Raw genomic sequence first — 12,169 nt, 5'->3', positions numbered from 1 at the left:
GTCTGAGGATGAGATGACTGGTGTAATTGATCCACTGATACACTGATGCTATCTAATTGTGGTTGATATCCCTTTTACTCCCTGAAGACAATGCCTCTGAAGCATGACAGTAGAAGTAGAATCTTGGCTCTGCAGAGGTTGATGTCATTTTGAATTGTCTGCCATATTGATTACTGATTTAGTCCACCTAACTAGTTTTATTATAGCTAGCCAAAAGAGACACTGCATGACACCTTCAGATTTTAATTTTATACATAACATAACTACTTCTACAGTATCTATTTTTATTTAAAAAAAAAAAATCAGTTATTCATTTTTTCAATAACATATACAGTTGTCTAGACATTTTTACAACCAGACTAATTAATTTTTCCACCCTTTGGCCCTAGGACACTGATGAAATCAGCCCCAGAGTCGATCCAGGCGGCCATGCATTCATTCTTCGAGACAGCTGCAGCTGATCTGGAGATGACTGTGGAAAACCTTTCTGTGACCTTGGTCTCTTTGCCTCAGAGTAGAGGTCAACAGGCGAGAGGAGTGGGAAAGGTTCTCAGCTACACAACCTCCACCCTTCTCCCCACCCTCACCTCCCTCTTTCAGCATCTTGGAAATCAGAAATATGGAGTGGACCTCTTGGGTAAGAGTTACCTCAGTATAGGCCACTGTCTAGGGAGAATATTAATGTGGTATGCATTTGTAAATTGTTCAAGTGTCTACTGCCACTGCTCTGTTCAGAGATAAATTAGTTCCTAAATGTCATGCATATCTCCTAGTATTTCAGCCACTGAACTATGAAAATTCAGAATATAAAATGTATTATGAAGGTTGTAAAATATTCTAAAATAAATGTGTGACTTTGTATCTCCTGGTGAATATATGTTATATTTTCCTACTTTGCCCTAAAATACACAATTACAAATGTAGCCCATTTCCATACCTTCATGTATCAGCTCACAATAGCAAATTTTCAACCACTGCCATATGTGTTTCCAGTGGTCTTGTTTGTTTCCCTCCATATGCTAAGGAGCAGGTTGAACAGCTGGTTTCCACACCCCTGAAATCACACAGGGACACCCTCCCCTCAACTTTGTACCTTCCACATCTTTGAAACCAGGTCTCATTAAGTGTCTCAGTCATGGCCACAGAGCAGCAGGAGCATATTGTCTCCCTTACTAATATTGTGACCTTACAGGAATCATTCTCAGAAGCTATCTAGCTAGTCCATTTCTTTTTGTCTATATGCTATCAGCTTCTGAGAGAAACCTTACAAGGATCTCATCTCTATGTATCACCTTGTCTTTCCAGTGGGCAGTATTCAGGTGTCCTGTTACAGGATCCTCAACAGCCTTTACTCTATCGGCACCACCGGCAGCATCTACATGGAGGGGTATTGCCTATATTGCAAAGACATTTCAGTTTCAGAATGTGCTGATGACAGTCATGTCTTCTTTTAATCACGGTTTTTCTCCATTTAACATTGATACTGTTATTTTTCTCATGTAAGCTTTCAATTACAAAAGTGGCTTCTTAAATGTTACCTTAATACTGTGTGTATATGCAATACGTAGAAATTGTTAAATATATAAATTAACACTCATTGATTATACATTATTGTTGGCTATTAATAAATGTAATAAGGCAAAGGTAAGAAAAGAAAATATTTGAACCTGTGAGACAAAATTAAGCAGCTGGCAAATAAACTCTGAAATTTTTGGTAACATTAGGACAGCAGTCAGTCTCATGCCTGTATAACAGTGAGTTTCTATTCAGGCAGAGGCCAGCAGCAGGTGCTTGTGTAGCAGCCCTGACTGGAGCTTTTCCTGTATGTTTCCTGGAGCCAGCCCTCAACCAAAACAACCCTTATTCCATCTATAACACCATGAGTGCTACTGAGAGAGAAGGTAATAAGCATACAAATGCACAACTGAGTAGACACTGTTCCTTTCAACCATATTTTGTCCTTTTATTTTTTTGGTCTCCCTGAACATTTCACACCTCTCTTATCTTATCCCTCTCTTTTCTATGTGTCATTTTCCATATCTGCTTCTGCTAGAAATGGAGCTGCAGGATCAGGTGGAAGACATGTTTCCCCTCCTGCCTTCTCTGGAACAAGCTTTGGGAGAAGTGGAGGAGTTGGCAGGTGCTGGAGCCGGAGCTTGCCAGGCCCACTACATCCATATCACGGAGGTCACCTTGCCCATGCTGTGCAGTTACATTTCCCATTGGTGGCACTGGGGCCCCGAGGGCCAGCGAGACAACCCAATCTGCAGCTCTGTCATTCCTCAGCATGGGAGTGACTTACTTGGCAACATCCTCCGTATCATCCACAACCATGTGGGTGCTAGCCATTGTGAATGGATGAAACAGCTGGCAGGTAGTGTGGTCACATACAAGTCTGTTCGTGTTGTGTCTATATATGTATATATTTCTTTATTCCACATCAGTTATGCCTTTCATTCTCCTTTTTCCTCACTATTAACAATCATATCAATATGACTGTCAGTTATACAGTACCAGTCAAAAGTTTGGACACACTTTTTCATTCAAAGGAATGGGAAGGTGTGCCCAAACATTTGACTGGTACTGTACATCTCAGTTTTTTCTCAGCCAATCATATGTAAAGCCCGCGGTGAGCTGTTAAAGAGCCACTTCCTGCCACTGATGGAGAAGTTGAGGAAGAGGGCAGAATGTGTGTTGCTAGAGGAGGAGCAGATGAAAGCCGAAAGGTGTGATACCTCTGAAGCAGAGCTGCAAATACAGGAGAAGTTCACAGTGCTGGTGCGAGACCTCTATGCCTTCTATCCCCTTCTCATCCCATTTGTGGATTCTAATCGGTAAGTCATACCATCGAAGAGCTTGGATATGAAGCTTATTTTCTGAGAACTTTACTAAATTTTATATTACATACCACATTTCACCCCACCAGAGGCTGGTAATCATCTTGTCCTTCACAAAACTTTTGAACATAAAATTTCCATCAATGTCAGCTGAAATGGTATAACATTTAGAAAAAATATATCTTCGTGATTTAGTTTCTTACTCAAAGTTCCACTTTTTTCCTGGAACTGTCAATGAACCATCAACCCTTGGTGAGTTGTAATTACTGAAAAAGATTGAAAAAATATATGTAGAAAAAAGTTTGTTTTTTTTTACAAAATGAGACGTGGCAATGAGTGATTATTTTAGTTATTATTTGAGGCCTACGTTGATCTTCACAGCTGTACATTCTGTGATGATAATGTGATGTATTTTGGACTATCTGTCTCAGAGCCAGCTGGCAGAAAGAGTCAAACCCTGAGGCTGAGCAGCTGTTCAGCATGGTGGCAGAGGTCTTTATATTCTGGGCCAAATCTCATGTGAGGATGACATGTAATATTGTTTTTATCATTCTTCTCATGCCAATAAGCGAACTTCTACTTTATCCTTTAAATCATGTCATTTTTTTGCATCTGTGTTTCCTACAACAGACTTTCAAATGGGAGGAACAGAACTATGTGGTCCAAAACGAAATCAACAACTTGGCTTTCTTGGTCAACAGTGACAAAATGTCCAAGGTCAGCCAAATTTATTTGTTGACCTCATGACCTCTCTTTGCATCATAGATATTATTAGTAGTTGTATGGTAGTCATAAAATGTTTTTGCAGTTGTCAGTTTAGTCCGACAAATGTTCATTTATCTTAATGGCTTCTCAATACTCAGTTTGACCATGAGAAGAGGAGGACGAAGAGGAAGGGAGATCGTTATTCCACACACACCTCTCTCATTGTTGCTTCCATGAAGAGAGTGCTCCCTATGGGACTCAGGGTTTGTTTTCCAGGAGACCAGAGCCTTATCATGTTGGCTAAGAACAGCTTCACTCAGGTTGGTTGGAAATGTAGACAATACCATCATTAGTGTAGTCCCCATGACAGAAGCTTTTAAAATATGAATCATTGTATTTCTTTGATAATCTGCAGTGTGTTATGATTAACTGGGTTCCCACAGGTCCTTGATCCTTGAAAGTTTGTGAATTTGAGAAGAAAAAAAAATCAAGGCCTTGGAAGTTTTTGAAAGCAAACATAAAAAGACATAGGTCATTGAAAGTGCTTGAATGTATATATTTTGTGCAAGAATAAAATATTGTTTGCTATGCTGTGTTAGAGAAGGCAAGAGATTAATTAGAGAGAGTAATAACCCTGGATCTGTGTCTCAAACTATGCCGTGTTGGGTCCTTGAATTTGAGGGAATCTGGCCTGGGAAGTCCTTGAAAAGTCCTTGAATTTGATGTTTAAGTAGGTGTGGGAACCCTGGATTAAGATATCCCTGTTGTATAGATGTAATACTGACCCTTCTTTACTTTTCACAGAAGAACACTGAAGATGAGATTCGGGAGCATGTTTTGAAATGCCTTTTACATCTTCACAGTCAGGTAAAGACTCCCTGCATTTTTTTGTTTTAAACTTTTATACAGTACAGTATTATTCAGATGTTTCATGTGACTAAGATAATCTGTTGTAATACAGTACATTTTTGGGGTTTTATTTCTTTGGGTAAAAAAAAAAAGATTCTTCAGTCTATCGACGGAAAGGAAGATATGTTGTGGTTGTATGACTTCCTGTTCTGGATTATCCTTAGTTGGAGTATGAATGAAGTGCATATTGTTTCTACAGTCTGCATATTCATTGACATGCCTGAGCACGTGTGTCTTTTAATTAAGGAAACAAGTGTATGTTAAATCAAACTGAAGAACACTCTTGTAGCCTGTAAAATCCAAAGCTGTGATATAATTACAGTACTGTACAGAATATGCATGCAGTATTATTAAATTCATGAGTCAGTGATAAATATGTTTATTCATAAGCCAAGGATGAAAAATGCACAAATATTGCTTCATTATTAGCATTTTTTTAAATAGAAATTCGGCCATATTTTTGCACAGATGTTGCTCCTTTCTCTTTTGCAAAGAAATAGTCTGCAGTCAGCTTGTATTGTTGTTGGGAGTATGACAATTCAAGTAAATAAAATAGCAATAGGTAAAGCAAGATTCAGGACAATAACTTGATTCCTTAATAATGTTCATTACCTATTTTAGACCAAAGCTCCTTCATTCAGTCTTTCATGTGTTTTGACCTGTTTAAAGTGCTTGCTTTGAACAGCTAATTCTCTTTTCTCATTGTCATAAACCTCATTTTGCCCTCAGGATCGAGGGCCTCTTGAGCAGCACGTCTTTCTAAAAATACTTTTAATTTAATGGTTGAAATAATAGCACTTTTGAACAAAATAAATAAATGTGCCATTCTTATTTCTCTTTAAAGACGTCAAAGTGCTTGCAGCGGGAAACCCTTTATTCAGAACACCCGAACCAGCAAGGGGTCACCACTGACGCCCAGAGAACTGTAGACAGGATACTGGAAATTGCTCGAGTTCTTCATTACCTGGACCAGGTGAGCTTTAAAAGAGAAAAAAGCATTATCTGCTGTGTCTATTGTATTCATTCAGAAATGTTCTGTTTCAAATCCACCAAAAATGTGTACTTACTACTACAGTTTACTGACACTAGTACACTGTAGTAAACTGCAGTAAAGTGACAAGAATAGTGTCAAGAAGACATTTCGTGGGCCAAACATTCAATTTGATTTCCGCTGAGCAAGGGGCTAACGTCTAGCTAGCCCTCTGCTAACATTAATGGAGATAAAATAATTTAATTGTGCGTGTTATCAGACCAAATGGATCAAATTCTCATAGTGAAACAAGTCATTTCGTGGGTGTTGTGTGACGCTCAAAACAATATCCACCTATTTACAGCCGCAACATTAGCGATGGACTAGGCTATGGTGGAGCCTGTGACGTGAGCACGTGTTGACAGTGTTTTTGTAATTACTCTCACTGCCAGAAGGGAGACAAAAGTCCCACACTCCATCTTTAACATTTGTTAGTTTTTTCTTTTTTTAATATATATTTTTTGGGGGTATTTTATTAGATAGGGACAGTAGAGAGAGATGACATGAAATGAGATGGGAGAGAGGGGGTATGACATGCAACAAAGGTCTGCCGCCAGACTTTAACTGTGGACGTCGCGGTTATGTGTCATGCGTCTCAACCAGGCTACTGGTGGGGCGCCTGTTGTGAGCTTTTATTTTGAATTTTCTGTGTGTGTCTAACCTTCCTGAGAGCCATCTTGATGTGAAGTCCTTGCTGGGAAATTGATAAAGACGATTCTGAGCAGAGAAACATGAATAATGAAGTGAAGATTCTTCTAATAGTGAAGAATTGTTGTTCTCATTTAATTTCAGCTCCGCTGGCATTAATTCATTTCTAAGAGTTGTCATAGGACTATGTTAGAATTTGCTTCCTTTTCAGCTGTTGGATATTACAAGGTGTGGAGGCTAATGATAAGAAACATGTCCTTATTCCAAACATAAATTTATTTTCAGTATGTTACATCCAAGTAAGTAATGCCTGCAGTGCTAATGCGTGATAAATGCAAGACAAATGCATGAACATGAACGTCTGCAATGAACTGAAACCCCTTACATCATTGGAGGTTCATGTGCACTGCATTGTTGCATTTATCTATCTCTGATTTTGGCTTCAGGTGGAACATCCACAGAGAAATAAAAAACCTGCGTGGCACAAGGTCCTGTCCAAGCAGAGAAAACGAGCAGTGGTGGCCTGTCTAAGGATGGCTCCCCTCTACAACTTACCCAGGTACAAACACATTACGTATATATACAGATGCTTTGGAGCCACAAAATCACCGTTAATACTCAGGTTAATTGCTTATTAAATATTAGTAATATTCACTTTGCACTCAATGAGCCTTGCCGTGGGGAGATAATGATCCAGTGATGGGTAGGTTTTAGTGTAGGTGATTGTATTGGAAGTAGTCTTCTCAGTCCTCTGAAATTGTGAAGGAATAAAAGAGGTAGTAAAAATAATGAAATTAAGGTTAATCATCAAGTTAACCTTTAAGTGATACGGTTTTTAAATCGCAGTAATTTTGTTGATACATTAGCTGAAGGCTTTAATTTGATCTGCTGATAGGAACAAACCATAATTTAATATCACACATTAAAATTGATTCTTCGCCCAAGGAAGAACTTTTTTTGCAGTGAAAATGTATGAACGTATACAGTAGCACCATAAGACCACACACCTATTTAGGTATGTAAATGGAAGCTCTGCATCATACAGGAGACACTACTGTGATGAAAAGGTAATGTAAATCAGTCACAAGCATGTCATGTCCAAAGGGAGCTAACATATTTGCATATGAAAGGCCTCTGACTGTATGCGGTTTGTAGGTGATGTAGAAACATTAATTTGGTGTTTGTGTGTTGTGAATTATAGCTGTAGTGTAGCACTCTTAAGTCTCTGGTGGATGTAACAATCATCACCTCAGATAAACATAAGAGGCCTTGATAAATGATTTATAATGGGCCTATTCTGTGCTTTATTATGGTTTATTAATTTTCTTCTATGCTACCTGTTTTTTAATCTCTTTTTTGCATTTGTGTAATGCAGATAAGACAAAATCAAATCTCTTGTTGTCTCTTCACCCTCCCATCTCCCTTCTCAGGCACAGAGTGATCAACCTGTTCCTCCAAGGCTATAATAAATCTTGGATATCAGCTGAGGACCACAGTTTTGAGGAGGAGCTTGTGGAAGATTTAGCTGTGAGTGGAAAAGGATAAAATAATTCTATAAAACTTTTGCATTATTCATGTTTTTTAACCTGTGAATAGGACAAATATGGCAAAAAATTGCTTTTGATGCTTATTTATTGTCCCTTTAAATTTGTTTTGCAGGCTATGAAGTTTAATGTATTACTAGACCAAATCACACCACATTATAGGCAAGAGATGAGTACTAATGTAGTGTTGTGCCCATTCAATCCACACCCACCTCTGTTCAGAACCAGCTGTCTGTCTGAGCTTCTGAGGACAGCGACTGACCAAACTGTCTCCACCAGACTGACTGATCGTAGAAATGTACTGAACAAAAATAGTTTGAGAAATCATCTTTTTTATTTATTGATTCATTGATTTTATTTACCGAGTGGGCTCGGGGAATCAGCCTACAGTGAAACCAGCAAGCTCATAGCTATGCTGGAAAACATTCAGGCCTGTGACTGTGTGTTCATGCTGTGTATGTTTGTGTATATAGTGTGTGTTTGCCAGAGAGCAAACCTGCAGTGTATAAATGTTAGTCAGCCACCAGAAACTTTGGATAGCTGGTGTGTGACCATTTTTAAGAGCACACATTAGTGTCTTTACTCTCTCTTCGGACTGCAGAAGGGAGGAGTGATGGAGCTGTGTGGAGGCGACAGAGAGGAAGAAAAGGATGTGAAAGAAGGTGCCAAACCAATCGATCCCCTCCTACAACTCATTACACTCTTCAGTCGAAGCGCCCTGACAGAAAGAAGGTGTGTGTGTGTGTATGTGTGTATTCATTATAAAAAATCACATGCAGCAGAAACCCCCCATTCTACTTTTATTACTACTCAGACCCATCATCAAGTGTGAATTTTTTTTTTTTTTCTGCCCAACATCCATTTTTTTCTGAAACCCTTTTTCTGAAACCTTTTAATATGTTTCAGTTGTCTCTAGGTTGACCTTGCAGAACATATTTTTTTTAGTAGAAATTTTAAAAATGGAAATCGTGGTAATATTCCTGCAGTATTCCAATAATTTTAACCCATTTTTTTAGGTTATTCATCAACACTCATTGTTATGATACCTCTTTTGACCTAATGCTTAACTTATTTGTCAAACAAACTTGTGAATATGTATTCTTATAGCATCATGCACCTTACATGCCGCCTGAGAGCATAACATTAAATTTACCGTGTCATTATAAAGACATCACGGGTGGGAGTGGAAGAGCACTTGCACTTGCACTGTCACACCAAAGATATCAAATATGATCACATCGGCCAGACTCCAGTCGCACCGGTGTGATAAATAAAAATGTTCAGTGCCACATGGCAGGCTTGTGAAAAATGGTCACACTCTGCTATAGATCCACACACTGCCTAGGAGCGTTTTGAGGCAGTGCTGCATTCAACTACTGTATATAATCAAGGGGGATCACGTTAAAGCACTATGAATGGATCTGGTGAGGACCTGCTACAGATTGGCCCAGATCCTGTCATTGATTAGCCGGCTGTTTTTAGAATACTGTATCTGTTAATTATTTCACATGTACTGATATTATCTCATCTGTCTTCCCTGTTCACAGGGAGCTTGGAAATGACCATCTGTATAACTCCTACGCCGCTATTATGGCCAAGGTAAATGTGAGAGTGATGTCATTGGTAGTACCTAAATATTTGTGAATGTGTTCAACTCATGTATGAAATCATTTAAATTGTGCATTATTTTAAAGGGGTTAATATAATAATGGTCCTGGTTCTGGAGGACAGAGGAGTGCTCAGTAGGGGGGTAGAAAATACTTACTAAAAAGTACTTATATTTTGCAAACTCTGCTACAAAGGTTGCTTTGGGTTGATGGTGAGTTACCAGCATTTGACAGCAATAAACACTGAAGAGACCTGTACTGAACATACTGCTTTCATGTTTTTGCTTTTATTCTTTGTGCCAAAGGTAATATATAAGAAAAACAGTTGAGTTGAACTCAGAGGACTTGGTTTTACAATCCTGTGTTGTTGTAATCAGCAATCATTCCTTCAGTGGAGGTAGGGGTAAACGCTTCATTGGTCTCATCAGGTGGGTACCGACCTTCCTTGGTGTTTCGTTGATATGCCCACGCAGCAACAGAACTTCAGGAGGATAAGTGAAGTCCGGGTTCTGTCGATGATTCAGTCCTGTTTATGCGACCTGTAAATCAGCCCGTTTGTTCTGCTTCAGTTGCTAGATCGTAGTACTTCAGCTTTTTGTGTTCGTATGCTTCACCGACTGCATCCTTCCATGGCACCCTCAGGTCTATGGTGAACAGGGCCTTTTGTGAGTCTCACCACAGGATCAGGTCCATTCTGAGACTCGTTGTAATAATCTCTGGTGGAAAGGTGTGCTTCTAGTCTAGATCAACCTTCATCTTCCAATCCCAGGCTGTATCTAGTAGGCGTGATTCTTTTATTGCTGAAGGACCTGGTGAAAAGATGCCTGAATTAGTGAATCAGTGAAAAGGTGTGTTTGTAGGTTTTGTATCTCCACAGTGATTCATTTTCTCCCCTTTTTTAATGGCCTTGTTTGTACATTTGCTCTCCCAGAGTTGCCACACAGAGGATGATGACGATGAACAACAGGAAGTGGAAAGCTTTGAAGTGAGTAAATGGGTTCTATTGATATTGATGTTTAGTGCTTCTTCCATACAGTTTTTAATCTTGATTGGATTTACTTTTTTCATCTTAATTTTTTCCATTGCAATAATAATAATAATACATATAAGAATTAGTAATATTTGAGACATTTTAGTTGTATTTAATGAATAAAAAGTATTAACAACTTAGACAACTCAAACTAAGACAAATGAATAATAAAAAGCTAATAAACTGTATTATTTGAAACAATGAATTGTCCTGTTTGTGTCTCAGGAGAAGGAGATTGAGAAACAGAAGTTGCTGTACCAGCAGGCCAGGCTGCATCATCGTGGAGCTTCTGAGATGGTCCTGCAAACCATCAGCGCGAACAAAGGTAGGAAAAGTTAACCACTGAAGTAAATTTCTGATATTAAGGTTTGTGTGTGGCTTAGTTGATTGGCATCGTTTCTTTAGATGAGCCGGTTGTGAGCGACTTCATGACTCCCTGTCTCAGTAGCTGAGATTAAAGTGAAGCTTTTCTTTGTGATTCAGTTCATGTTCAGTTTCCCGAGATGAAACAGATGAACAGAGATTAGCCGTCGGTGTGATTCGCCCCTGCTTTCAAATATGTATCGTGTAGCAGTCATGTAATATTTGAGTCATTTTGAATCAGACTGTATGTCCGCTGATTGTGATTAATTTCACATCCCATCAGGGGCCATGGGCTCCATGATTGCCCCTACACTGAAGCTGGGTATTGCTGTTCTCAATGGAGGGAATGCCACTGTTCAACAGGTACTGCTTCAGTGTCTCCCCAAAAGCTGTTCATGGTTGGATCCATGGTTTGAATAGTCATCGTATCTTTGACATTAGCCATTTCTCCCTTTCAGAGAGGGACCAGAGATTTTAAGAGATTCATGGAATAAAAGATTATTATAATTAACACAGATAAAATAAAGTAGAGGTAAGATTAGATCAGGTGACACTAAGAAAAAACATTATTGCAGCAGCTAGATTAAAACGCTTGATTAACTGCACGCAATTGGAAAAATATGAAATATGAGTGCAGTAATTCTTCATATAAAAACACAAAGCACAAATATTAAAACTAGAAATATTAGAGCTGTGAAATATAATATTCATTGAACGGTTGTGGACTGTGGAAGAAGTGGGTTACTGTTGCAGCAGCTACAAAACAAATGTGATGATATTAGTTTTCAAGTCATGGTGACACTTAACGTGTTAACTCTCTACAGATCCCATCACTACAAGACTATTTTTATTAGTCTTATTTCTATGAAAGGCCCTTTCTTCAGCATCTGGAGTGTTTCCCTATTCAGAACATATCACTTTTAATAAAATAGTAATTTGAAGCAAATCTGCTTCAGATGAGATCCTCCTGCATTTATCATATCAACCTTGTCTTTGATGCTTTTGTGTGATAGAAAATGCTGATTTATCTGAGAGAGAAGCGAGATGTCGGCTTCTTTCAGAGCATGGCTGGACTCATGCGGTCATGTAGGTGAGTGAATATAGGAAAATTCCCTGACAAGTCCTTTCAAATGTCAAGAAGGCTGACAGGCTTCACATTCTGATAGATAAAAAATGGTAAGAGCGCAAAAGCTTTGCTTATCCTTTTGTATATGTGTGTGTGTGTGTGTGTCTATCCAGCGTTCTAGATCTGAATGCATTTGAGAGGCAGAACAAAGCAGAAGGATTAGGCATGGCCATGGACGAGAGCTCAGGTACTGTATTCATATGGAAATAAAAAAGAGCTATTTCTGTGAAGCCATGTCATAGCAGTAGAGCCAACTGAGAGATCCTTGGCCACGAACATACTCTAAATTCACACTCTAAATTCCTTTTATTTTGCCTTTCGCAGTTTTGAATGTTATGAACTGCTGTCTCCCTTCTCTCCATTGTGGCCT

At 38.8% G+C, this 12,169-nt stretch overlaps 1 protein-coding gene across 2 annotated transcripts in view; it reads left to right on the top strand.

Annotated features, from left to right (window-relative positions):
* The window catches only part of LOC122996888 (ryanodine receptor 2-like), a 188,954-nt gene that overhangs the window by 39,519 nt on the left and 137,266 nt on the right, over window positions 1-12,169 (top strand). For both annotated transcript variants that reach the window (XR_006407100.1, XM_044372674.1), the window contains exons 65-83: window positions 390-637; window positions 1,306-1,387; window positions 1,771-1,901; window positions 2,054-2,374; window positions 2,597-2,834; window positions 3,269-3,356; window positions 3,468-3,554; window positions 3,701-3,862; window positions 4,347-4,409; window positions 5,296-5,424; window positions 6,576-6,688; window positions 7,560-7,656; window positions 8,275-8,405; window positions 9,221-9,272; window positions 10,212-10,265; window positions 10,536-10,635; window positions 10,957-11,036; window positions 11,687-11,763; window positions 11,913-11,986. Coding sequence is in view for 1 of the 2 variants with exons in the window: in XM_044372674.1 (XP_044228609.1) it covers window positions 390-637; window positions 1,306-1,387; window positions 1,771-1,901; window positions 2,054-2,374; window positions 2,597-2,834; window positions 3,269-3,356; window positions 3,468-3,554; window positions 3,701-3,862; window positions 4,347-4,409; window positions 5,296-5,424; window positions 6,576-6,688; window positions 7,560-7,656; window positions 8,275-8,405; window positions 9,221-9,272; window positions 10,212-10,265; window positions 10,536-10,635; window positions 10,957-11,036; window positions 11,687-11,763; window positions 11,913-11,986 (2,327 nt within the window). In the remaining variant the exon portion in view is untranslated. The remainder of the gene's footprint in view (window positions 1-389; window positions 638-1,305; window positions 1,388-1,770; window positions 1,902-2,053; window positions 2,375-2,596; window positions 2,835-3,268; window positions 3,357-3,467; window positions 3,555-3,700; window positions 3,863-4,346; window positions 4,410-5,295; window positions 5,425-6,575; window positions 6,689-7,559; window positions 7,657-8,274; window positions 8,406-9,220; window positions 9,273-10,211; window positions 10,266-10,535; window positions 10,636-10,956; window positions 11,037-11,686; window positions 11,764-11,912; window positions 11,987-12,169) is intronic.

The sequence above is a fragment of the Thunnus albacares genome, chromosome 14, assembly GCF_914725855.1.
Source record: "Thunnus albacares chromosome 14, fThuAlb1.1, whole genome shotgun sequence".
NCBI classification, from domain to species: domain Eukaryota; kingdom Metazoa; phylum Chordata; class Actinopteri; order Scombriformes; family Scombridae; genus Thunnus; species Thunnus albacares.
This window is presented reverse-complemented; position numbering and strand designations above follow the sequence as displayed.